This window comes from Xenopus tropicalis, chromosome 6 (assembly GCF_000004195.4).
Source record: "Xenopus tropicalis strain Nigerian chromosome 6, UCB_Xtro_10.0, whole genome shotgun sequence".
Classification (NCBI taxonomy): Eukaryota; Metazoa; Chordata; class Amphibia; order Anura; family Pipidae; genus Xenopus; species Xenopus tropicalis.
The window spans coordinates 103,679,564-103,706,183 of NC_030682.2; the positions used below are offsets into that span (position 1 = coordinate 103,679,564).

Here is a 26,620-nt window from a genome sequence, read left to right on the forward strand (position 1 = left end):
ATTACATCGTGTGGAACTACAGCAGTGATTTTATTTTTTTGTATCTTTTTGTTGCGGGCGACTAGTCTACCCGCGTGCCAAGTAAAAACGGTAGAACATAAGGTAATAGAAAAAATGAGTAGGGAAAATAGAGAAAAAGTAAGGCAGTGATTTTTAACCAGTTGGCCAGGAGGCAAAATTGGGTACCTGTGCTGTTTAGGGTGGGCCTTTATGTCTCCCTTTAACAAAGTGAAATAAAACAATAGGCAACAGTAATTAAAATAAGATGAAAAATGAACTATAAACGAGTCTTATAGCATAGAGGGCTACTTTTTTACACTTTAAGCTCCACTATTTCATTAGCTTGAAAATGTGCAGTCAAAGCAGCCCCAACTGCCTGCTTATCACTAAGTACTATGGCAATGGAAACCCCAGTGAGAATCACAGATGTACATATTCTCCTTGGTTCCATAGAAAAAGTAACTGGAACAAAATAAGGATAAGATAAAAGCTCAGGTTATCTCTCATTAGAGGGCAGTCCCACTCTCTCCCTCTACTATTCAGTAGGATGCAATGAAGTGCTTATGGGAATGTTGTGCTTAAGACTGCAACTCTCCAGCTCTTGCAGAACTACACCTCGCTAATTCATGATGATGATGGGGCTATTGCAGGATGCAAGAAGTTATGTAGCAGGAAAAAAGCCGAAAGAGCTTCTAATTCCAGTTTAGCGATACGATTTCTGGCCCAGGGTGGCTGGGATCAGGGTGCTGGCGCTAAGGCAATACTGAGAGGTGGCCCAGCCTGGCACCCTGAGACACCTGCAGCAGCACTGCACTCATCTCTACATTAGTAAATGTGTGGCGAGCCGCTGATGTTGCTACTACTATACTTCTAGTAGAGTCCTGGAGATTTAAAATCCCTGAAAGTACTAATGTTTTACAATAATTTGCGCAACATACTAAGCGCAATCCCTTCCTTTCACCTGAACACATGCTCCGAGCTCCAGATCCGCATGTCTCCCACTGGGCACAGTAGCCTGGGTCATACGGAGATGTGGCAGCTTGCTAAGGTGTCCCCCGGAAATCAGTGTGCGGCTGCCTGCTCCATCCTGCCGCTATGCGACTCTCTGCATCTTCCGATCTCCCGCTTCAGTGCCGGCTGGAACATGCGCGCCTATTGTGTGGGGAGAGACAGTGCAGCATCCCTACATGCGGCTCCGGCAACAGCCATTCCACCCGCACAAACCTTCCCGTGTGCCCCAGCACTCATAATAGGTGCGACTCACGATGGAGATGTCTCTGGGAAGCTGCTTCTCCTTGGGTACCAATGATGTAGTGCCCCGGCGCTGCGCATGCGCATCCATCCCTGCACCGCCTAGCCATAGGGGGCGCTAATAAAGCGCTGAGCGGCTTAATGGGCCGGGAGCCTTTTAGCAAGTAAAGAGCGGAAAGCATTTAGTGAGTAAGCAAAGGGTACAGCACATACTGACATTGCGAGGAAAATATATGCGATTAATGGTTTTCTTAATATGAGCCGCAGGTTGTGGCTGCCGATTGGACAGCGAGAGAGACGGTACCAATGTCTTGCACTTCCGGAAAATTCAAGACGTTTGTCTCTAACTCCGACATCACTGCATGGTTTTAGCTGTACTGAGAGTAGTGTAAAAAGCAATGTCTGGCAGCCAGTATGTTATTATGCTGCTCTACAGTTGGCCAAGCGTAGAGGCGAGTGAGCTAGGCATTACATTGGCTTTGGGGTGGTGCCCCAATCACTGCCTGCCTCGGGTCAGGGTGGGCTCTAGTTACCAAAAAATATAGGACTTGGTTTTAAAGGAAATATAAACCCTGACAATATTTGGGCTAAACATTAATCCTATCTGTAAAAATGGCCCCTTTATTGGTGCTTCTTATAGATCTGTAGGGACCCATAGGGTTAACATAGCTTTAAACCCTACAACTTCCTTAGTTTGTGCTGTTAGTGGGCAAAAACTCATGTATCAGTTTATAGTTTTACATATGTGTCTTATTGGTTAACAGGGAGACCCTTGTCACTTCCACATAGCGAAAGCCCATTCTGAAGGATTGAGTCGCGTGTACCCCATGCTCTAAACCTACACTAGCCGTGCTGTTAGCTTGGTTACAGCCAAGAAGGGGTTACAGTTCCCTCAGTTCTCAGTCTGTGTTTCAGATGAGGGGTGGGCTAGGATTTTCCTGGCCTTATTAACCTTTTGGTCTGTGGCCAGGGAGTACTTGCCCACTGAATACCTCCTAACTATGCAAGAATATGATATAGAATACCGCTATGTTAAAATAAATAGTGCTGTGTACTGGATGGGTAACACAACACAGTCTACACTCCTGGATCCTCTTTACTCAACAAAATGATTTCCATTATAACACCATCAGTATGAAGCAAGAGGGTTGCAAAAGTAATTTATTGTCATTTAGACAATAAATAGGATAGGATTAGGTTTATCTTCTTAAAGGAACAGTAACATCAAAATATTAAAGTGTTTTAAAGTAATTAAAATATAATGTGCTGTTGCTCTGCAAAAAAACTGGTGTTTTTGCTACAGAAAAGCTACTATATAAATAAACTGCTGTGTAGCAATGGGGGCAGCCATTCAAGCTGGAAAAAAGGAGAAAAGGCACAGGTTACATAGCAGATAACTAGTAGATAAGCCCCATATAATGGGGGTTTATCTGTTATCTGCTATGTGCCTGTGCCTTTTCTCCTTTGAATGGCTGCCCCCATGGCTACACAGCAGCTTACTTATATAAACTATAGTAGTCTTTCTGAGGCAAACACACCAGTTGTAGCAATGCAGGGCAACAGTACATTATATTGTAATTACTTTTATAAACTTTCATTTTTTGGTGTTACTGTTCCTTTAAGAATAAAGGTCATAATAAAAGTTGAATAAAACCTCTGTCCACCCTATACTACTATGCTAACATGTAACCCTGTACTTGTAAGTACAGTGCTAATTTTGTATACTTAATTGCAAACTTAAATGCTTAGACAAGTGCTTCTTGTCCATTGTGATAACATTTTGAGCTGGTGTAAATGTAATTTGTTTGTTATTGGAAAATCAATTAAAAAGTACCTTTAAAAGAGAGAAAGTCATTTTGGCATTTTACTGCCAAATGATTTGCCACATTAGTGCCACCTAGAACAATATATTTATTCTGCAGAAAGTTTTGCCATACCTGAGTAAAGAGCCTAGAAGTGCCATCAGATTAGTCACAATAGTACAAGCTAGAACACTATCTTTATTGTGTAGAATGCTTTGCCAAACCTGAGTAAACAGCCCTATTGTTTAAGATAGCAGCTGCCATTTTAGCTTGGTCTCAGTAGCTTCCCTGCTGCAGCTCAGATTATGCAGCACAGTTGGGAGGTGGAGAGAGAAAAGAAGGGAGCAGGAGAGAGGAGCAAACTGAGCAGACTTGTGTCATGCCCTGAAGGATTTTTCTGAGAGCAGGAAGTCTGACAAAGAAGAACATGTATACACAAAAGAACTAAATAAATCCTGTGTTTCTTTTGATAGAGGACCTTTCTGTTAGTGTTTATGGCTGTATAAACCTATGTAAAACATAAAGCTTACTTAGATTTTACCTTCCCATCTCCTTTAAAGTGATACTGACACTAAAAAACTACAAAAATATGAATGTACATTAAAAGCTACCTATAGGTCATGTTGATCGTTTTTCACTGATAGGGCTGCTTTTGTAAGTAATTGTTACTTGAAGTTCCCAAACCTGACTGTTTGCCAGCCTGACTGTCCCTTCTCAGCCTGTCAGTTATAGCTTCTAATGCTAACGGCCTCCTGCTGCACAAATATGGCAGCCCCTCATAGAGGGACATGGGGGATCAGATAGGGAATGTAAGAGTGTCAGGCAAATAATTTTCAGGCAAAATTATAAATAGCATGGAAATACAATGTTATGATACGTTTACTTTATTATAAATAAAAACTTTAATTTTAGGTCTCTTTAAAATGATATTGCATAAAACAGTTCACATGTAAAAACTGCTTCATCTAAGTCAAAGGTCCCCAACCTTTTTTAATAAACCATTTTTATGAAAATATACATTTAGTATTATGTGCCATTGGATAATCATGTATAGAAAATTGGCATTTTAAATACAAAGTATTTTGGGATCATAAAATTGATGATGCACACAAACATACCTAGGACACACATACATGTTAGGTCACATCTGCCAATTAATGGACAAAGTGTTTTACACACTTCTTCCTTTACAGTTAGAGCTACATTATTTCTGATCATGTGATTTCTGAGGGAACACACAGCCCATCTCTAAATGGAAAAGATGGAAAAGGGCAATATTTACTGATATCTATATTTCAAGGTTGGTAAGATTTTTTTAAAGGCCTCTTAATTTTAAGTATTCCTTCAGGGGTATCGTTTTTTGAAGGGAGATTTGGTATAATAATAATAAAGATTCTTCTGGCCTGGCAACAAGGTAGAGCCAAGAAAGTTTAAAAAAACAGTTTGTTGCAAAAATAAAACAGGGTAAAAAATATGCTGTGCAAAATAAAAAAATGTTTTCAATATAGTTAGCCAATGTCTAACATAATAGCCTGAATACAGCTCCCTTATTTGTATCTCTCTTACCTGCTATATAGTCTTGATGGACTTGAAGGGGGGCCACATGGGACATAACTGTTCAGTTAGTTTGCTTTTGAACGGATAAGATCTCCCAAAGACAGTGTGTAGAGGGAAAACAACAACGGCCCAAGTACAGAGCCTTGGGGTACCCCCACATTAAGAGGAACTGGAGATGAGGTTTTGTTAGCATAGGAGACAGAGAATGAACGGTTAGAGAGGTAAGATGAAATCCAGGATGCAGCCTGATTAAAGATACCAATCAAATGCAGAATTTGCATCAGGAGGGAGTGGTCGACTGTATCAAATGCGGCCGATAGATCTAGGAGGATTAGTATAGAAAAGTGACCTTTGGCAACCTGAAGATCATTTGTAACTCTGCACAGCGCCGTCTCAGTAGAGTGTGCAGGCCACAAACCAGATTGCAGCGGGTCCAATAAATTATGGTCGTTAAGAAAGTTAGTAATACGGAAGACAATATGCTCTAAGATTTTGGAGGCAAGCAGTAGGAGCGAGACAGGACGGGTCCAGTGTGGCCTTTTTTAAGATAGGCTTGACACAGGCCTGTTTGAATGAAGAGGGGAAACTTCAGAAGTCAGAGAAGAGTTGAAGATGTGAGTAAGAGCCAGAGTAAGTTCAGCAGCACAGTGTTTAAGCAGAGAGGAAGGCATAGGGTCAAGAGAGCAAGTGGTGAGCGGAGCCAACAAGAGAAGCTGGGAGACTTGGAACACAGTTACAGGACCAAAAGAGCTCAGACATGCAGAAGGGGGCTGAGGAAGGAGGAGCTGGTTTGTATTAGTAGAGGGGGGAATCTGATTGCAGATGGACTCCACTTTGTTCATGAAGAAATCAGCAAAGTCCTGGGGAGAGTGCATAAAGTGAGGTAATGGAGTTTGTGAGAGATGCAGAAGGGTACTGAATATAGAAAACAGGTGTTGCGGGTGTTGGATTTATTATTGTTTATAAGGGTATTGTAATATTCCTGTTTAGCCTCCGACTAGGCAGAGTTGAGGCAGGCCCATAGGAATTTATAATGGATAAAGTCTGCTTGCGTACGGGATTTCCTCCACTTACGTTCCGTAGACCTCACAAAGGAGCGTAAGAATTTACATATTCCTACTCATTTTAATGTAAGGCGTTTTACATAAAGTAAGGCTGATGCCACACCAGGCGTAGGGCTGATTTTTTCGGCAAGCGGAAAAACGCTTGCCGAAAATTCAGCCCTACGCCTGCTACTTGTGCCTGCACCCGAATGAATGGGATACGCTCGGGTGCAGGCACATGTAGCCGATATACGCACGAAAACGCGAGACTTTGCATTCTCTCGCGTTTTCGTGCGTATATCGGCTACATGTGCCTGCACCCGAGCGTATCCCATTCATTCGGGTGCAGGCACAAGTAGCAGGCGTAGGGCTGAATTTTCGGCAAGCGTTTTTCCGCTTGCCGAAAAAATCAGCCCTACGCCTGGTGTGGCATCAGCCTTATATAGTAAAATAGCTCAGTCAGCTCTGATGTGACAAGGGTGAAGGCCCTGCTCAGATAATTAAAAATGTTGATCGTGGGATTTTGCTATGTATGCTCTGAGCTTCATGTGCTGTCCCTTTGTACTGACAAACAGCACCAATGTGTAAAGCAGAGTTGGGGTGATAAATGTAAAGTGTTAATAAAGTATTTGAACTGTTACAATTTTTAAGGAAACCCATTTCACAAATATGTTTTATCCATAAGTTATTTTACTGTGGGTCTTCTGAATTGTTAACAGCAGCGACTACTACACACAAGTTACTCACAGCTGCTTCAGACTGATTTGAGCTTTGCAGTGTGAATGATTAGCATCTGCCTTGTTAGAGGATGCAAGAATGGATCCCCTGCATCCCCCAGCCTTTCAATAAACTTCTCATTATCCCTGCTTAACTACAGCGTAACCTCCATTTTACATATCCTGATTTTAAGTTTACCCTCATTTTACATCTTTTTTTTTATAATGCATAATGTATTTCTTTGATTTCACATTTTCACAGATTTACACAATTTTTTTCTGATTCTCTGAAAAATTGAAATAGGTTCTACTGTATTTGATTCAAACTTTGCTGATAGCTCCTGTAGCATTTTAGCCATCATTTTAAAGATTCTAAATCATTTTTTAAACTATTAATTTTTTTCCTTACACATTTTCTTTCTATGTATTGGTTTTCTACTGTTCTGCTAACCAGTCTGAACCACAACTAAGTGCTAAATTGCCCATTTTAATTAGTCAGTTTCTTTTTAATAATTGCCTTTTCAATAATTGCCTTATTTACATTTTTTACATACAGTCATAAATCTACAGACCCCTGCATTACTTCAATAAAGGCCCCAGTATGTAAAAAATAAAAAAATAATATTTAGCAACTGGACAGTATGTATCTGTATGGTTTTTGATTTTTTTTTAATTTTTCAATAGATTTAACAGATTAAACATACAAGTAAGTCATCTCAGCAAACTAACATTTCTGTGGGCCTTAAGTGGGGTGTGCCACCTTTTCTGGAAAAAAAACACTGGTCTTACTATATTTTTTCTCTATTAGTAACATTGTCATCAAGGTAGCAACCCTAGCCTTAAGGAGAAGAAATTTTTTATGGAGCAAAACAAAACACTGCTGTATATAAGAATCAAAATGTATTTGGTCCTTTAAAAGTATGTTATGCATGTACAAAAATATAACCATACCTTGACGCGTTTCATGGCGTCACGCCACTTTCTCAAAAGCTGCAACACGTCAAGCGTATGGTCCTATTCTTTGTACATGCATAACATGCTTTTAAAGGACTGAATAAATTTTGATTTTTATATACAGCAGTGTTTTGTTTTGCTCCATACAGAGTATCAATCAGGACAAGTATTCAAAAACAGTATACACCCTTAATTAAAGCACAGGCAGGTAATACAAAACAGAGAGGTAAGTAATGGCAAAGCCAGGGTAAGCAAGGTAAGGTGGTAAAAAATGGTGACCTTAAATCCAAAGCAAGGCACAGAAGAGGTTAAACAAAATCTGACACAAAGAGAAAGAAAGTTTGCCAGCGCTTAGTTTGCCTTTAAAAATAATTTTTACAAAAAATGAGGTGTTAGTACCACACTTTGGCCAAAATATGTAAGCTCACGTGCCACGTCAAGGCCCCTCATTGTACGTGAGTCCTACACTGTGTAATGACTTTGAGTCTGTGATGCAATTAAAATAAAGTCCCCCAGAAAACAATGTGACTGAGTATTAAGACCTATTGCACCTACCTTTAGCTCAAAAAGGCTCTAGTGGAAAAGCAGGGAGCTTTTAAGCCCCAGCTCATTAGCACACACATGAAAGTGATTCATTGGTTTAAAGGCTACATAGCATCTAGAAGCAAAATTTGGCTACAATTTGTACACAAAACACAGAAAGAAATCGCCAGCACTCGGTCTAACCCACGCTGTAGTGTTGACCAGCTGCTAGAAACACACTATTGTGCCAGCGCTCGGTCTAACCCACAATCTGGAGTTGACCAGCTGCTATAAACGATAAAAAGCCATTAATTATACACAAAGAGAAAGAAAGTTTGCCAGCGCTTAGTTTGCCTTTAAAAATAATTTTTACAAAAAATGAGGTGTTAGTACCACACTTTGGCCAAAATTAACAAACAAACTAAGCGCTGGCAAACTTTCTTTCTCTTTGTGTATAATTAATGGCTTTTTATTGTTTATAGCAGCTGGTCAACTCCAGATTGTGGGTTAGACCGAGCGCTGGCACAATTGTGTGTTTCTAGCAGCTGGTCAACACTACAGCGTGGGTTAGACCGAGTGCTGGCGATTTCTTTCTGTGTTTTGTAAACAAAATCTGAGTCCAGGCAAATGGACAGGGCAGTCAGGTAAGGTCAGGAACAGGATTAAAATCAATAAAATAAATCAATATACAGGAAAACCTAGCACAAGATGACATAATAACAGACATTAAACCAGTGGGCTTTACATTTTGACTAAAATAATAAATTAGCCCCTTAAAGTCAAGAAGATGATGTAACATCAATCTAGTATTCATTTATTATTTACATGATTTAATAAATATTTTGTATGTTTACAATAATTAAATCAGTACTTTTTAGACATGCCCTGCAAACTGCAAGCTTGGACGAATTGTACTGCTATAAATTTAACATATACATTTAGGCTCAAAAATCTAAATCTACATTTGGATCATGTAGGAATAACATCTCTATTCCAGATTCAGATATGAAAGATGCATATTTAAAGAAACTTTAGAATAAAATACTGCACTGTTGCTAGCAGAACAGCATTATGTGCCAGGTGTCCAGCAGGAGACCAGCACTGTGACATCATCACATGCCCTACAGCCAGCAGTTACGCTTTATGATTAGGAGTCATGTGTTTAGCAGATAAGCATTGTGACATCATCACATGCCCTACAGCCAAGAGATTGGCATTATAGCATAACCTACAAGTCTTTCACTGCATGTGTGAAGTTCAGATTGTAGATCTTCACACTGCAGAAAAGACTATAATTTTAAGCATATCTATTGAACAGAACTGTAAGTACATTATAGTGACTATTACAAACAGCAGTATTTTGATTTAAACTTTTTAATGGAACATTTTAAATATAATTTAAATTAGAAAAAGTATGATTTCATGCAGGGCCTGATCTAGGGGGTTGGCAGAAGAGGCATGTGCCTAGAGAGCTATAGTGAGGGCCCTAGTCTGGGCCCTTATCCCCCCATGGTCTCTGATCACTTTATCTCCCTCCCCTGCCCCTCTGTGCAGTTACCTGTGCACCTTGTTACTGCATACTCGTGCACGTTGGGTTGGAGGTGAGGTGTCCAACCAGCTTGGCCTGGCTCTGATTTATGGAAAAGCTAAATAGGTTAGAGGTTTAGATTTTAAAGCAAATTTCAAGCAAATAAAGCATTTGAGTTTATATAGAAATAAAACAGCATTATAACAGGGCAGGTTTAAAAATTCTGTCTTGTGGAGGAGAGGACAACATTGCCTTGTTAATGCAGTTGTTGCCCTGGCGGCCTGCATTTCCCTTTGTTGTGATCTGATTACTTGGCCCTCGATATTGCCAACCTCAAGGTGGGCATATCAGGGTAAGAGCCACTTATTTGGCATCCTCGCCAAATGAGCGTATATTTAAATGTATGGCCAGCTTTACACAACAAAAGTTTTTATTGACTATTTAAATTTATTTTAGCACTGCCAAGATACTGGACATAATTCTAAGTACTCAGAATTAAGGGTAGCTGACTAGTACATACTCTCAAGAGAATATAGGCTCTAGTTAATTAGTTAATTCTACCAGCTTTTTATTATCTCAGTAGCATGGATTCAAGCCTGTGTCTGTTATGTGTTAATTCTAAAATCTTATTTGTTTTTCTTGCCTCATTCTTGTTATTATTTCTCACCCCCACCCCCTTTCTTTTCTTGCATCTTTCCACAGTAACCACAATTGTATGATGTCTACTCTACATATTGTTTTATGGATTATCCTTTTAGAACTTTACCTTCTGTGCTACCATGCTATATCAGGTAAACAGGAAAATTTTTTTTTTAAAAAAATTAATTATTAAAATAATAAGACAAAACATTTCAATTATTGTCAACTGAAATTTACTATTTTTTTTTAATTATATATCAATAAATGAAGTACTTAACTTAATTAATCACCAGTAAAACATTTTTTTAAAGGAAAATACCCATTTGCATATTAATTCATTTTCATAAAATAAAACTTTGTATTTTGTATTTTATTTGTTGGTTTGTTATAAAGTTCGAATAAATTTTATATTAAAGGACTGCTGATAGGAATTAGACATTGCCACGCAAATACACTACTTTAAAAGATGATTTTAAGTTTTTTTAAGCTAATTTAAGCAATGCCACACCAGGCCAGTTGAGGTTTTTCTTTCTACCATTACCTAAAAAGTTGATAAGTAAAATGAGCATGTAGTTAACACAAAATCTTAGAGGCCTCTGACCTTCCAAAAAGTCAAAGACTGATTTCCTCTGTCACAAAACCTAATGTATGCAAATGTATAACTATGGCAAATATATCTGTAAACACCTGTCCGAGAAGGACTGAAACAACCTATTGGATAGCCTTTTTAACAAGGGTGGGGAAACCAGGGGCGCCATCTTCAAGTTTTACAAAACCTTGTTTGTATTGCTCGACTACACCACACAACACGGTGAAGGGGGGGAGTGGGCTCAGCTTTTTCCTGAACTAGATTTGGAAGATATATTGTGACTATTTAACAGTTGTACTAAAACATTCTCTATACCTTCATATCAGGAAATGTTCCTGAAACTTTTTTATGATGCTTATTACTTCCCCATAAAACTCGGAATTGAAACTATAAGAAACTCACAATTGCCCAAAATGTAACCAAGGTGAAGCAGAGGTGAGGGACTCCAAGGATTCTCCGGTGCCTATCTCCTTAACTTTACTTCTCTTACTCCAGAATGGCCCATATGAGGCCTTGTGACAAGACTCCCAAAAGGCAGCAGACAATTATTGCTAATTATCTCAGCAGTAGCAAAAAATGTATATTTTATAAGAATTCATTCAGCCAACCATTTATTAGTAGCGTATTATAAAACATACATGAAAGAATCACTAACATTGTATTTTTCTGTAGCAGTAGCAAAGGAAGAAGAGTCACAAATAAGTAATAATGAGTATTATGATGAATCTCAACAAGTTGAAAATGCACAGGCTACAAATAAGGCAGAGGAACAGAATTATGATGAGCCTAAGAACTTAACACCGTGGGGAGAAGCCCAGGTCCCTAGAGAACTGGAAATAAGAGAAGCCATATATGGTGTTTCAATTATTATCCTGTTTATACTTTCAGCTATAGGAGCCACTGGATGGTAAGTCTTACAATCTAAAAATCTAGTTTCTATATTTCAGGGTTTCAGATTTAGGTGGGTCAAAGGGGCAGTATAACTCAATTATTCAACATAAACTATCTCAATAGAGCTATCACTGAACATACTTTTGCCTGTTGTTTTCATTTAGAAATATCTTTGATATTTTATTCTAAACCAACAATAACTTAAACTGCGTTCACTATCCAAAATCCTGCTTTTAACTGGGTCACTTTGAGTAAGAAAAGAATAAATTACCAGTACACTAATAAACCCACTGGCAGTGGCGTTTCAGTGAGATTAGTCACCTGTTTTGAGATTAACAGTGGGCAACTAATCTCCCTGTGGGCTATGAGCCAATACAGTGGCCTTGTATATCAAATATTACAAAGGTTACAACTTGAGGAAAGGAGGGCTTTGTTTATGGAGAGCTCTTTATGTTAATTAAAAGAAATCACACAGTTCTCATGGAATGAGAAGGGGAGGTAGTTTAGTGTGCTTTCAGCAAGCAACAAGCTTCTATAATGCAGAAATTTAGAAAGTATGGATGATTTATATATGTAGATTACATTTAAAAACAAGTTCTATTTGTACATATCTTGAGCAAATGTAAAATGAAGGGAGCTGTAGGGTATTAAATATGTTTTCATGGCCATCTTTGGTAAATATGGGTTGTAGATATATTTAAGAGTTGAAAGTATTACTGGATTCTAAGAGCTTTAAATAAAAAATAATTTCCTTTGTATGTTTAGGCTTTTGTTCTTACATCTCCTGGGACGCCGTAAACCTATTTTTGCATTCAAAACTTTAGAAAGAGGTGACGAGCAGTCAGAGTCAGAACTGCCGCCAACAAAAAGGTAAGGGAGGCTACTATACTTTAACTGATTTTTAATAGTTGTTTTTGAAATAAAGCTGAGCAGCTATCACATTCTATATAATCAAATGGTGGGGATATATACGTTAAGATGTGCTTGTTTGGCAAGGCCGAAATGACCTTAAAGGAACAGTAACACCAAAAAATGAAAGAGCTTTAAAGTAATAAAAATATAATGCACTGTTGCACCTGCACTGGTAAAACTGGTGTGTTTGCTACAGTAACACTACTATAATTTATATAATAAGCTGCTGTGTAGCCATGGGGGCAGCCATTCAAGCTGGAAAAAAGGAGAAAAGGCACAGGTTACATAGCAGATAACAGATAAGCTCTGTAGAATACAATAGTGTTTTATCTGTTATCTGCTATGTGCCTGTGCCTTTTCTCCTTTGAATGGCTGCCCCCATGGTTACACAGCAGCTTATTTATATAAATTATAGTAGACTTTCTGAAATAAACACACAACTTTTACCAGTGCAGGGCAGCAGCACATTATATTTTAGTTACTTTTATACACTTTCATTTTTTGGTGTTACTGTTCCTTTAAGCGATGCAGTCCCCAATGCAACAGGAAAATGAAACCTGTCCGATCGACACCTGGCCAATATTCAGCCAGATATCAGTCAGGGAGGTCTGTCGAAGGTCCCTATACATGGGCAGATAAGCTGCAGAATCAGTCTGAAGGACTTAAATCAGCAGCTTAAATCTGCCCATCTAAGGCCACCTTAAGTAGCCTCTTATAGGGTAAAATGATTTAGGAAGACATCTTTCAGTAAAGAAAACACTACTACTGCATTAAGAAAAATAAGCTTGAAATGTTTATCCATCAAAGTCTACTGAACCAGAACAGAAAGACACCAAAACAATTAGATATTGTCTAGCATTTGGCTTATTATACATACCACAGACATAGAACAAATACACATTTAAAATTAACACTTTAAATTTACTTTCTGTTCATACAGTAAAGTACATTTTGAGGATGAAATAAAACCAGAGCCGAAGAAGGTTTTATCTGAAAAGAAAAAGCAAGCAGCACCACGGGAAGTGACTGACAAATTATCACTGGAGTCACTTACTCATATAAAATGTTCACAGTGAGTATGCTAAGTTTTTTTTAAATGTTCTATACGATCATTTCATCACATTTTATAAACCTATATTTTTAGCTCCAGAGGAATATTAATGTTCATACTTGATCTAATTAAATAAATATATTTGTCATATTTACTTTTTACATTAAAGGAGCCAAAATATTTGTTGCTAGGGCCAAGAAGGAAATTTATATTCGGAATTGATGTGGATTGTGTGTACTTAAAAATGAGACATATGACAAAAGTAGTAGGGTAATAGTTTAAGAACATTGAAGTCCATAGATAAGAAATAAAGGCAGATTATCATGGGTTCCAGTATTGTTAGGAATTGTACAATGTGGGCATGGACATGAATATCCAAACTGCACAAATCTACGTGACTGGCCTTTGGTGTTGATATTAGTTGATATCAATTAATTTTATGGCCAGCTTTAGGCCGAAACTGCCTAAATTGGATGCTTATTTAAGCACCCTGTTGCCATGTGTGCAGCCTTTGAAATGAAAAGTACAATTATCATCTGATGAGGAAATATCTTTATTATGATTAGATATAATGTGTTAGCAATCTAATGCATCTAGTAACTAAGGTAGATGGATTTGAAGATTTTGCTTAAAAAATCAGGTCTGTAAACTGTGATCTTGGTCAGAAATACAGTTATTCAGGGTGGGTCCCACAGGTGGGTGTCGAATTGATGCATTTGCACTCCCTGCTACACTTGTACTTAAGCCGCTGATCATGATGTTTTATTATTTTTATGTTTTCATAGTTTAGTTATGTCTATTTGTCATTGTTGCTAATTGCTTGGCTGATTCTTTAAAATATAATATTAAAGGAGCAGCATCTTTACAGATCTTTACTATTATGATAATAAATCTTTTTTGTGCAGGATACAGTTTTATAAATGGAAAGAGAAGACTTATTCTGAAAAGGAAGATATAGTTTCAGGCAAGGAGGATATGCCACCCCTTACCACAATCACTCCTTGGCTCACAATATATCAACATAAGGGGTGAGTTTCCTGGAGTTAATCTTCATAGATTGTTTGCATTTCCACAAAAATTACCATATAACATTTTGTAGCTGCAGAGTGTTAGTAATGTCTCAAAAAAGCAATTTATGAATTTCTTATGCTTGTTTTTGGGGAAAAGGGAACCCAAGGAAGAAAGTATGATTAGGGATATCTTGGACTAGTGTTAGGAATAAATCTGGGAAAATAAGATTTTAATTTGATTTTAGCCCACAGGTTGAAGTAGGGTTTAACTGTTATTGAAATTCAGACTTATAACACATATAATCTAAATATACATTATTTAGAAATATTAGTCCTGTGATTATTGGGGGTGAAAGACAAATGCAGGGCAAAATATGCTGGGTATTTACTTAATTTTGCATTTTGCAGGACAAAAATCTATAAATGGGAAGAGAAGAGCCATTCTGAGAAGGAACAAGTTGTGCCAGGCAAAGCTGAACTGGTACTACCTTCTACTTCTGAACATGAGAAGTGAGTTTAACACATAAGATTCTAAACTGAAGAATGATGGGGATGTTCACTCTTAGCAATATGTAGGAAATTAACAAATGTGTGTAATGCTTATGGTTGAATAAGAGTACAAACAGTGATAGGAAAGGGGACAGACAGTACAAACAGTGATAGGAAAGGGAAACATTTTGGGGGATAACTTGGACTTACTGGTTAGGCTAAAAGTAGACTCATACAGATTAAAATTGGATAAATATGTTTAAGGTATGGTTCATGTGCCGTTTAAAGGCATAATTAGGCACAGGCATTGCATTTAAATGATTTATTTGACTTTATTTGATATTTAGTCAGTAGGAATAACTCAGCAAATAAAGCTTCATTGCACACAGTATAAAATCAGTGTTTTATAGATCTGCTTGCTACTTTTGTTTATGCAGGTAATTATTTTACGAATTTTGATGAAGACTTTCGTGAATCTGAGAGACAAGAGAGAGTTCTTGTGCATGGCCAATTCTGGACAAGTGCTATGCGGGCTGGTGGAGGGGGCTTTGGTTAGTGCTCAGAGAAATCTGCGCTGCCCTATGCCATATGAGCCAAAGCCAAAAATAGTACAGCTCTTAAATTACTGTACAAGTGGCTATACACTCGTATGGTCACTTTTCTGTTGGTCCATTTGTTAGGACTGACACAATGTCAAGACAATCTACCAACATCACAGGATTATCTGTCAAAATGGCACCTCATTTTGGCATCAAAATTGGACAAAAAGGGCAAAAGGCCTATGACTTAGTCATAAGGGCACACATAATGCTACTTTATTTGCACAATGTAAAGGGTGTTGTGACCTTTTAAATAAACATTTAATAAATGTTTAAAATAATTAACATTTAAGCAGCAGTTATTGACTGTGGTCCAGTTTTTATACAAGATTGTTACCATTTCCCCTTAAGCTGAAGGTCTGGGGCATGTGTACCTGGCTGTCTACAATTTCTTAATATAACCAGTTTCACCTGTGAGTTTCAAACTGCCACACCAAATCTTTATAGGCTAGAGTTTGGCACATCACACTGTTATTTTTTTTTTTTTTTTTAATATTTTTTGCTTTCTATGCATACTAACGGCACTAACTATATATGTAGTACACCTACTTGTATGCAGATAGATGTAACATGTATGACAAAAGTTATTCCAGATAAAAGGTGTGCTTGTGGTCCCCTACCCTGGTGGGCCCTGGGCAAATGCCCATTTTGCCCATTTATTAAAACATCCCTGGTTAGATTCCCAGCAACAAGGTTTGTTATCTACACAAGCCCAACACCTCACTTAAAGGGATACCTAAACTTGCATATATGCATCTTAAATGGCAATTTACATTGCTGCATTCACTTTTAAAGTGCATTGGTACCACAACAGGCCCAGACTGTCAATCTGTAAGTTCTGGCAAATGCCAGAGGGGCTGCTGTAAAATGCTATAGACAGTCACTATTTAGTGGACTGTTAGGGGGCTGTTTAGGCCTCTTTATACATGAAATGCAAGGGCCCATTTTGAATCCCAGTCCAGACATGTACCGCATATATTTTTCTTGTGGAAATTCTGACTCTTGTTTTGAAGGTGGGAAAGTACTTTTTAAATGTAGTTTCTGGGTATAAATAAAGGACATTATATTTTATATAATTTTGTTATGCCTTTAGGGAGATGTAAAAATAGTCAGTATAGTAATATATCATTTAAATTTGGTAATTATTTGTGATCTGATTGTAAAATCACCTTTTTACATGTTTAATGCACGTGGAGAAGTGTGGAAGAATAATATAATATTGTACTTACCATGTAGAGCTTAATTTTGGGCCCACTCGTAATTTAAAGTAACCCAGTAGTACAGTGGTCCCCAACCAGTGGCTCAGTAGCAACATGTTGCTCACCAACCCGTTGGATGTTGCTCCCAGTGGCCTAAAATAGATGCTTATTTTTGAATCCCTTCTTGGATATAAGTTTTGGTTGCATAAAAAAAGTGTACTGCCAAACAGAGTCTCCTGTAGGCTGCCAGTCCCCATAAGGGCTACCAGTTAGCCAATCATAGCCCTTATTTGGAACCCCCATGAACGTTTTTAGAATTGTGTTGCTCCCCAACTCTTTTTACATTTGAGTAAAAAATGAGTAAAAAGGGTTGGGGACCCCTGCTCTAGTACAAAAGAAACAACATTTGCAGACACATGTTACTTAATTGTACTATGACAGTAATGTTTCAGATGTGAGTATCAATGTACACGAAGGAGAGGTCCTGGCAAAAGAAAAGGCTGAGAACACCTAAGCAGTAGCATCCCTTTGAAAGATATGTGCTTGCAGGTTAACCCTTTTTAGGAAAATTCTTTGCAAGTAAAAGCAGCCTGAGGAATTAATCTGAGGCATTCTCCACCCATGCTGATTATTGAGCTCCGCCTAGGTTATGAAATGGCGATCGGCTGATTGCCCCGTCAATCTCAGAGAGCCTTGCCTGGCTTTCCTAATTTGGTAAACTGGGCAGGCAGCTTTGACCTGGACAGCCCTTTCCTAGAACGGGGCTGTCTGGGTCAAAACTGGACAGGTGGCAACCCTAGCTCCACCTTACTGGTGTAGAGCATCAGGTTGCACATTCCTGGAGATATGCATTACATATCCATATTCCTACTCATTTTAATGTAAGAAGTTTACATAAAGCAATCTGTAAGCTAGCTCAGTCAGCCCTGATGTGACACGATGGGTGAATATTATAAAAGTTGATCATGGGATTTTGCTATGTATGCTCTGAGCTTCATGTGCTGTCCCTTTGCACTGACAAACAGCACCAATGTGTAAAGCAGAGTTGGGGTGATAAAGGTAATTCTTAGTTCACTGTTTGAAAGTATTTCAACACTTACAATTTTTAAGGAAACCCATTTCACAAATATGTTATATCCATAAGTTACTTTACTGTGGGTCTTCTGAAATGTTAACAGCAGCGACTACTACACACCAGTTACTCACAGCTGCTTCAGACTGATTTGAGCTTTGCAGTGTGAATGATTAGCATCTGCCTTGATAGAGGATGCAAGAATGGATCCCCTGCATCCCCCAGCCATTCAATAAACTTCTCATTATCCCTGCTTAACTACAGCGTAACCTCCATTTTACATATCCTGATTTTAGGTTTTTCTGTTTTTCCTCAGTTTAATGCATTCCCCTGATTTCACATTTTACACCATTTTTTCTGGTCCTCTGAAAAATTTAAAATGGGTTCTACTGTATTTGATTAAATTTTTTTTTTTTTTTAATCAAAGTAAGTTCTTCCTGTGTAAGTCTGCATTCTTCATTGCATGAACTTTACAGTGAACATGTGCTGTTTGCAGTTACATCACACACGATGATTCAATGGGAAAATGCTTTGGAAAAATGTGATGGTGCTGGCAAGCAGAGGATATATGCATATATACATATGCAGTGCAAATGATGCTGTCTGGGTGGGGAAGATGTGCCCAACTGATATACATGGTAGAAAAATGTAGGCTTTACATGTCCTTTAAAGATGGATTATACATATTCAAACCTTTTTTCCTTAGTGTGTTATTTGGAATCAGAATTAATTACTAAACACTCAGAAGAAAAGCAGAGTAAACTTGTTATTATTAAAAATATAAAGAATATTATACATATATCTTCTTATATTTTACTATCAAACCAACAGTGTTATATAAGATGCACCTGATGCCTTCAGGTAGCTGCTGGAAATGTGAAACAGAGGTGGAAAACTTAGAACATATTTGAATGTTTTGCCCAGTTGTACTAATAAATAAACCAGGGGTCTCAAACTCGCGGCCCGCGGGCCATTTGCGGCCCTCGGTACAATATTTTGTGGCCCGCACCAACGCCTTCTCAAAAGCAATGAATGGATTGCGATTTTTATTGCGATTCAAGGGATAATGCAAGGCGGGAGCTAATTGTGCACACAGAACGTCTTCCCATAATAACTGTTATGATGGCATAACGTCATTTCCGCAATCAGCAGCTCCCGCCCGCCGTGCCTTGCATTATCCCTTGAAAGCCAATTTTTTGTGAAATCCCTTATGCGGCCCAGCCTCATCCTGACTTTGCCTCCTGCGGCCCCCAGGTAAATTGAGTTTGAGCCCCCTGAAATAAACCCTTTAACAATCCTACTGCTCCAGTTTTAGCCCAAGGGGGGCTACTAAACTATTAGTAGCAGCTAAAGCAATGATTCTCCTGTACTTGAGAAACAAATCCCCCACCACAACCCACAGTAGAGAGATGGTTTAAAGCAATAAAATGATACTTCAGCTCTTACCCACATATTCAATACCTCTCTGGCTTCTGGTACTTTTCCCTCTCTATTCAAACAAGCATCTGTCAAACCCATTCTTAAAGGAGACATTTCATATCACCTTCATATTCAGTTATATAATTCATCTTTCTTCAATCTATGTAATCTTGCAGAAAGAAAACGATTTGAATGCATTTTACCTGCTAAAATCGTTTTTATATCAGAGCTGCAGAGAGATCTTCACTCCTCTGAAGCTAAACTGAAATGAGAGATGGGAGTGTCTCTTCATTCTCCCACAGGAAATGGTCACAGCACTGACTGACAGGCTGAACTCTGCTGTAGCAGGGAAACCCCTCCCACCCCCCTGCCTGTGTATCTGTTACCAGTCTGCACATAGCTGTCCTGTGCTGCTGCCTGATCTTTACAAGTTGCAGGGAGTTGTTGCAGGAGAAAATGCAAAAAAACCCCAGCTTAGGTATCAAAGTACAAGTTGCAGGGAGTTGTTGCAGGGGAAAATACCAAAAAACGGCCAGTTTAGGTATCAAAGTACAAGTTGCAGGGAGTTGTTGCAGGGGAAAATACCAAAAAACGGCCAGTTTAGGTATTAAAGTACAAGTTGCAGGGGAAAATACCAAAAAACGGCCAGTTTAGGTATCAAAGTACAAGTTGCAGGGAGTTGTTGCAGGGGAAAATACCAAAAAACAGCCAGTTTAGGTATCAAAGTACAAGTTGCAGGGAGTTGTTGCAGGGGAAAATACCAAAAAACGGGCAGTTTAGGTATCAAAGTACAAGTTGCAGGGGAAAATACCAAAAAACAGCCAGTTTAGGTATCAAAGTACAAGTTGCAGGGAGTTGTTGCAGGGGAAAATACCAAAAAACGGCCAGTTTAGGTATCAAAGTACAAGTTGCAGGGAGTTGTTGCAGGGGAAAATACCAAAAAACAGCCAGTTTAGGTATCAAAGTACAAGTTGCAGGGAGTTGTTGCAGGAGAAAATACCAAAAAACGGCCAGTTTAGGTATCAAAGTACAAGTTGCAGGGAGTTGTTGCAGGGGAAAATACCAAAAAACGGCCAGTTTAGGTATCAAAGTACAAGTTGCAGGGAGTTGTTGCAGGGGAAAATACCAAAAAACGGCCAGTTTAGGTATCAAAGTACAAGTTGCAGGGAGTTGTTGCAGGGGAAAATACCAAAAAACGGCCAGTTTAGGTATCAAAGTACAAGTTGCAGGGAGTTGTTGCAGGGGAAAATACCAAAAAACAGCCAGTTTAGGTATCAAAGTACAAGTTGCAGGGAGTTGTTGCAGGGGAAAATACCAAAAAAACAGCCAGTTTAGGTATCAAAGTACAAGTTGCAGGGAGTTGTTGCAGGAGAAAATACCAAAAAACAGCCAGTTTAGGTATCAAAGTACAAGTTGCAGGGAGTTGTTGCAGGGGAAAATACCAAAAAACAGCCAGTTTAGGTATCAAAGTACAAGTTGCAGGGAGTTGTTGCAGGGGAAAATACCAAAAAACGGCCAGTTTAGGTATCAAAGTACAAGTTGCAGGGAGTTGTTGCAGGGGAAAATACCAAAAAACGGCCAGTTTAGGTATCAAAGTACAAGTTGCAGGGAGTTGTTGCAGGGGAAAATACCAAAAAACAGCCAGTTTAGGTATCAAAGTACAAGTTGCAGGGAGTTGTTGCAGGGGGAAAATACCAAAAAACGGCCAGTTTAGGTATCAAAGTACTAGTTGCAGGGAGTTGTTGCAGGGGAAAATACCAAAAAACGGCCAGTTTAGGTGTCAAAGTACAAGTTGCAGGGAGTTGTTGCAGGAGAAAATACCAAAAAAAAACCCCAGTTTAGGTATCAAAGTACAAGTTGCAGGGAGTTGTTGCAGGGGAAAATACCAAAAAACGGCCAGTTTAGGTATCAAAGTACAAGTTGCAGGGAGTTGTTGCAGGGGAAAATACCAAAAAACAGCCAGTTTAGGTATCAAAGTACAAGTTGCAGGGAGTTGTTGCAGGGGAAAATACCAAAAAACAGCCAGTTTAGGTGTCAAAGTACAAGTTGCAGGGAGTTGTTGCAGGGAAAATAAAAAAAAAACCCCAGTTTAGGTGTCAAAGTACAAGTTGCAGGGAGTTGTTGCAGGGGAAAATACCAAAAAAAAAAAACCCAGTTTAGGTGTCAAAGTACAAGTTGCAGGGAGTTGTTGCAGGGGAAAATACCAAAAAACGGCCAGTTTAGGTATCAAAGTACAAGTTGCAGGGAGTTGTTGCAGGGGAAAATACCAAAAAACGGCCAGTTTAGGTATCAAAGTACAAGTTGCAGGGGAAAATACCAAAAAACGGCCAGTTTAGGTGTCAAAGTACAAGTTGCAGGGAGTTGTTGCAGGAGAAAATACCAAAAAAACCCCCAGTTTAGGTATCAAAGTACAAGTTGCAGGGAGTTGTTGCAGGGGAAAATACCAAAAAACGGCCAGTTTAGGTGTCAAAGTACAAGTTGCAGGGAGTTGTTGCAGGGGAAAGTACCAAAAAACGGCCAGTTTAGGTATCAAAGTACAAGTTGCAGGGAGTTGTTGCAGGGGAAAATACAAAAAAAACAGCCAGTTTAGGTATCAAAGTACAAGTTGCAGGGAGTTGTTGCAGGGGAAAATACCAAAAAACAGCCAGTTTAGGTGTCAAAGTACAAGTTGCAGGGAGTTGTTGCAGGGGAAAATACAAAAAAAACCCCCCAGTTTAGGTGTCAAAGTACAAGTTGCAGGGAGTTGTTGCAGGGGAAAATACAAAAAAAAACCCCCAGTTTAGGTGTCAAAGTACAAGTTGCAGGGAGTTGTTGCAGGGGAAAATACAAAAAAAAAAAACCCAGTTTAGGTATCAAAGTACAAGTTGCAGGGAGTTGCATGTAAAAACAAACATTTCTTTTCATTAGGTACAGTCTATAGAATAGATTCCTTTAGTATAAAAAACGTTTTTTTTGGCAAAATATTATTTTTCAATAAAGAGAGTGAAGAGGCTTACTTACAAGGATCGAGTCACAGACGCTGCCAGCCAAGTGAACAGCTTTTCAGGAGGGCTGGGCGGGACAGTGAGCAGCACAGTGAGCAGGACCCCAGCGTGACTGATGTGGGCAGGGAAATGACATCACCAAAGTCCCCGCCCACATCTCACGCCCACTCCTCTCTCACTGGCTGCAGCGTGTCAGTAGGAAAGAAGCTGGGGCCGGCGGCCCTAGCTGAAGACAGAAACTTTGTTCTGGCAGGAAGCCCTGTGGATGGGAGGGGCTGCAGCGTTTCAGCAGGGATTTAACAGCCTTCTTGAAGAGTAAGTAGAAAATAAACTTTATTGTATTCAATTTTTCTGTGTTAGCTGCTTTTTAAGATAAAGTAAAAAATTATTGTATATGTCTCCTTTAAAAAGGCTACACTGGACCTGTCCTGCCTTTTTCACTACCGTCCCATCTCTCTCCTGCCCCTAGCCTCTAAACTCCTCTTTCTCGTGTCACTAACTTCCTCTGCACCCATAATCTGCTGGACCCTATGCAGTCTGGTTTTCGGACTGTACACTCCACTGAGACGGCCTTATGTAGAGTGGCAAATGATCTCCAGACTGCCACGGTCAAGTGGCGCTACTCAGTCCTGGACCTTTCCCTTTTGGACCTTTTGACTCTGTCAACCATTCTGTCCTTATGCAAATTCTCTATTCTCTGGGTACCCGGGATCAGGCTGCATCCTGGTTCTCTTCCTATCTTTCTAACCGCTCCTTCTCTGTTGCTCTTGCTAACAAATCCTCTACCCCGGTTCCGCTTAGTGTGGGGGTGCCTCAGGGCTCTGTGCTTGGTCCTCTGCTGTTCTTCCTGTACACTCTCGCTTTAGGAGACCTTATTTCTTCTTTTGGTCTTGAATATCACTTATATGCAGATGATACAGATATATTTAGACACCGCTGCACTAACCTCTGATGTTCAAACCCAGATTGCTAATTGCCTCCTGGCTATCTCCTCCTGGATGAACCATCGCCACCTCAAACTTAACATAGCTAAAACAGAGCTCATGGTCTTCCCGCCCAAACCTAGCCCTTCTCCTCCTTTCGCCATCACTATTGACGGCATGACCATTAACCCTGTTAATTCTGCACATTGCCTTGGGGTCATCTTTGACCAGTCCCTCTCCTTCTCTAACCATATTAATAACACTGCCATAACCTGACGTTTTTTCCTCCGGAATATTGCCAAGATACACCCCTTTCTTTCACAAGTAAAAGCAAAAACACTAATCCATGCCCTTATCCTTTGCAATCTCCTACTAACTGGCCTCCCAGACTCCCACCTCTCTCCCCTGCAATCAATCTTAAACTCTGCTGCCAGGATCCTCCTGCTCTCTCCTAAGGGCTCTGGCACACGGGGAGATTAGTCGCCCGCAACAAAGCCTCGCAAGTCTTTTTCGGTGATTTCGGGAAATCGCGCCGCCGCGTGTGCCATCCCGCCGGCGATTTACATGTTCGCCGGTGGGATGGCGGGTCATGACAACTCGGGGAGATTAGTCGCCCGCGAACAGGGAGTTTTGTCGCGGGCAACTAATCTCCCCGTGTGCCAGAGCCCTAAGAGGGAACACTCACTCTCTTTAAGATAAAACTCAGATGCTACCTTCTGGAGCACTAAAACATTACTTTGCCCAGTCCTGCGCTTAAGGGCAAATGCCCATACCTAGTGCACTCTTACCTTCCGATTTGTGCCTGTATGTTACCCAACCACTTACATTATAAGCTCTACGGGGCAGGGACCTCCTTCCTACTGTGTCTCATATCACATGGCACTTACTCCCTGTGTATTTATACTTATTTATTATAACACTTGTCCTCCCTGTGTGTAATTTTGTATATTGTAAGATTGTACAGAGCTGCGTACCCTGGCGCTTTATAAATAATGTGTTAAAGCAGTGCTGTCCAACTGGCAGCCCACAACCCCCTCTGTGTGCCCCCCCCTCCCATCTGTCTGGCTGCTTTGATGGTTTACCTATATTTAAATGGTATCAGTACCGAGATTAACTGGCCCCATGCATTGTTCACACATGTGTCTGCAGATTCAGGCTGTAATCCCCCTGTACTGTGCAAATATGTAATCCCCTGTATTGGTAGAAAAATGTAGGCTTTACATGTCCTTTAAAGAGACACTGACACCAGAAATTAAACATTTGTTTATATCTATCATAACATTGTTTTTGCACCCCATTTATAATTTTATCAAAAAACTATATATCCAATGCTTTTACATTATTTATCAGAACCCCATGTTCCTCTATGAGGGGGCTGCCATATATGTGCAGCAGGAGGCCGTTAGCATTAGAAGCTATAACTGACAGGCTGAGAAGGGACAGTCAGGTTGGCAAAACAGTCAGGTTTAGGAACTTAAATAACAATTACTTACAAAAGCAGAGCTATCAGTGAAAAACCATCAACATGACCAATATGTAACTTTTAATGTACTTTCATACTTTGAAGAGCAGTTTTTTAGTGTCAGTATTACTTTAAAGATAGATTATAAATATTCAAACCTTCCTTCCTTAGTGTGTTAATCAGAATTAATTACTAAACACTCAGAAGAATAGTGTAGTAAACTTGTTATCAGTAAAATATCACCTATAAGCCCCTGTGTTGTTCACACCTTTTAGTGTCTACATTGTTCACCCCCTGCATTGTTCACACCGCAGGCTCAATATACTACCAGAGATGAGAAAGTGAATAGCTAGTGAACCGATTTAGTTATTATTTTAATTTAATTAACAAGACTTAATTTCTGCTTTCATTTATTTTCTTTTTGGTAAATAACTAAAATGATGACAATTTTACTTGGCCCTAGTTTGCACAAAACCTCTTTCCTTTTTGGTCAAATTGGGAGAACAGGCTCTGGAGGAAGCATGTACTGTTGGCAACCAGTAAAGTATTTTTTTTTAGTTCCCTGGAACAGAGTTGGTACTCTGAGCAGAAAATGTAATAACTAAGGAAATTGGGAGCTGACGTGGCAGAGGGAATGGTGGGAAAGCAACTTTTTTTGTTCTCTAACAGAAGTTTGAGGTGCAAGCAGAGGGGAAAAAAAGTGTTGTTTGGGGAGCTAGAGCAACTTACTAGCAGCTTCCAACTATGTAGCACTGATTTACGTTGACTCATCACCCCCCACAAGGTGGCTACATGATACGTTACTGCACATCAGAAGTTGATCTGATAACCTGATACCCTGATTTTAAAAAAAAATCAAAAATATGAATCTCCCTTAATATACAATTTAACTGTACTATTTAAAGTGTTCAATTACAGTACAATTTCGTTAAATTAAAGTACATTATAGTAAAATTACATTTATACAGTAGAATCCTGAATTTACGTCCCCGGATTTAACGTTTTCCCGCCTTTTACACCATTTTATTGTGGTCCCACCAATTTGTATGCATTCCTATGGGCTCTCTTCCCGGAATTTAAGTTTGTATTTCCCGCATTTTACATTGTTTTTAACATGCCTCTCCCTAGCAAACCGCTTCATTTTAAGCTGAAAAGGGCGCTTACTTTAGGAAGTAAAGTTTCCGCATGTCTTGCAATCGCAGGCGCCATCTTGGGAAAGTCAGCATCACCACTATCGCCTCATAATACACACTGCGCATGCGCACCTATCCGGGAGCTTACAAAATACAAAATACAAAATTTTAAATCTTTTTTCCATGGTCCCTTGAAAAACGTAAAATGGGGGTTCTACTGTATACTAAATTAAAATACTACTTCCTAGCTACCCATTGGAGATTGATATAAACTTATCTCAAGCAAGGAATGCCACCCAGCCGGTAAAAATTATACTTGATGTCAATGTTTTGAATAGGGAATATATAGGAAGGCTTAGGGTGGCAACCCCATGTCAAGCCTTGCTAAAGTAAATTAGAATATGATTTATTGTTGCCTCGCTACAGAAACTCTATTATAGTTTTTATAAATACCCTGCTGTGTAGCCATGGGGGCAGCCATTCAAGCTGGAAAAGAGGAGAAAAGGCACAGGTTACATAGCAGATAACAGATAAGCTCTGTAGAATATAATGGGGCTGTTATCTGCTACATTACCTGTGCCTTTTCTCCTTTGAATGGCTGCCCCCATGGCTACAGAGCAACTGTGTTTATATAAACTATAGTAGTCCTTCTTAGGCAAACACAACAGTTGCACCAGTGCAGTGCAACAGTACATTATATTGTAATTACTTTTATACACTTTCATATTTTGGTGTTACTGTTCCTTTAACTTCATCTTTATTATAGCAGTCTCAGATCTAGGGGTAGGTAACACATGTCTTGGGTGCAGTTGGGGAGAATGCAAATCTGAGTAACCATCCTTGGAGGAGTGGGAATAAGTGCCTAGTGGGGATGG

At 39.3% G+C, this 26,620-nt stretch overlaps 1 protein-coding gene across 4 annotated transcripts in view; it reads right to left on the bottom strand.

Annotated features, from left to right (window-relative positions):
• prelid3a (PRELI domain containing 3A) overlaps positions 1-26,620 on the bottom strand; it is a 56,384-nt gene that overhangs the window by 12,473 nt on the left and 17,291 nt on the right. The window contains exon 1 of one of the 4 annotated variants that reach the window (XM_012964292.2): positions 19,447-19,471. The exons of 1 other annotated variant lie outside the window; for it this stretch is intronic. Coding sequence is in view for 2 of the 3 variants with exons in the window: in XM_012964291.2 (XP_012819745.1) it covers positions 16,783-16,868 (86 nt within the window). In the remaining variant the exon portion in view is untranslated. 4 annotated transcript variants of the gene reach the window in all.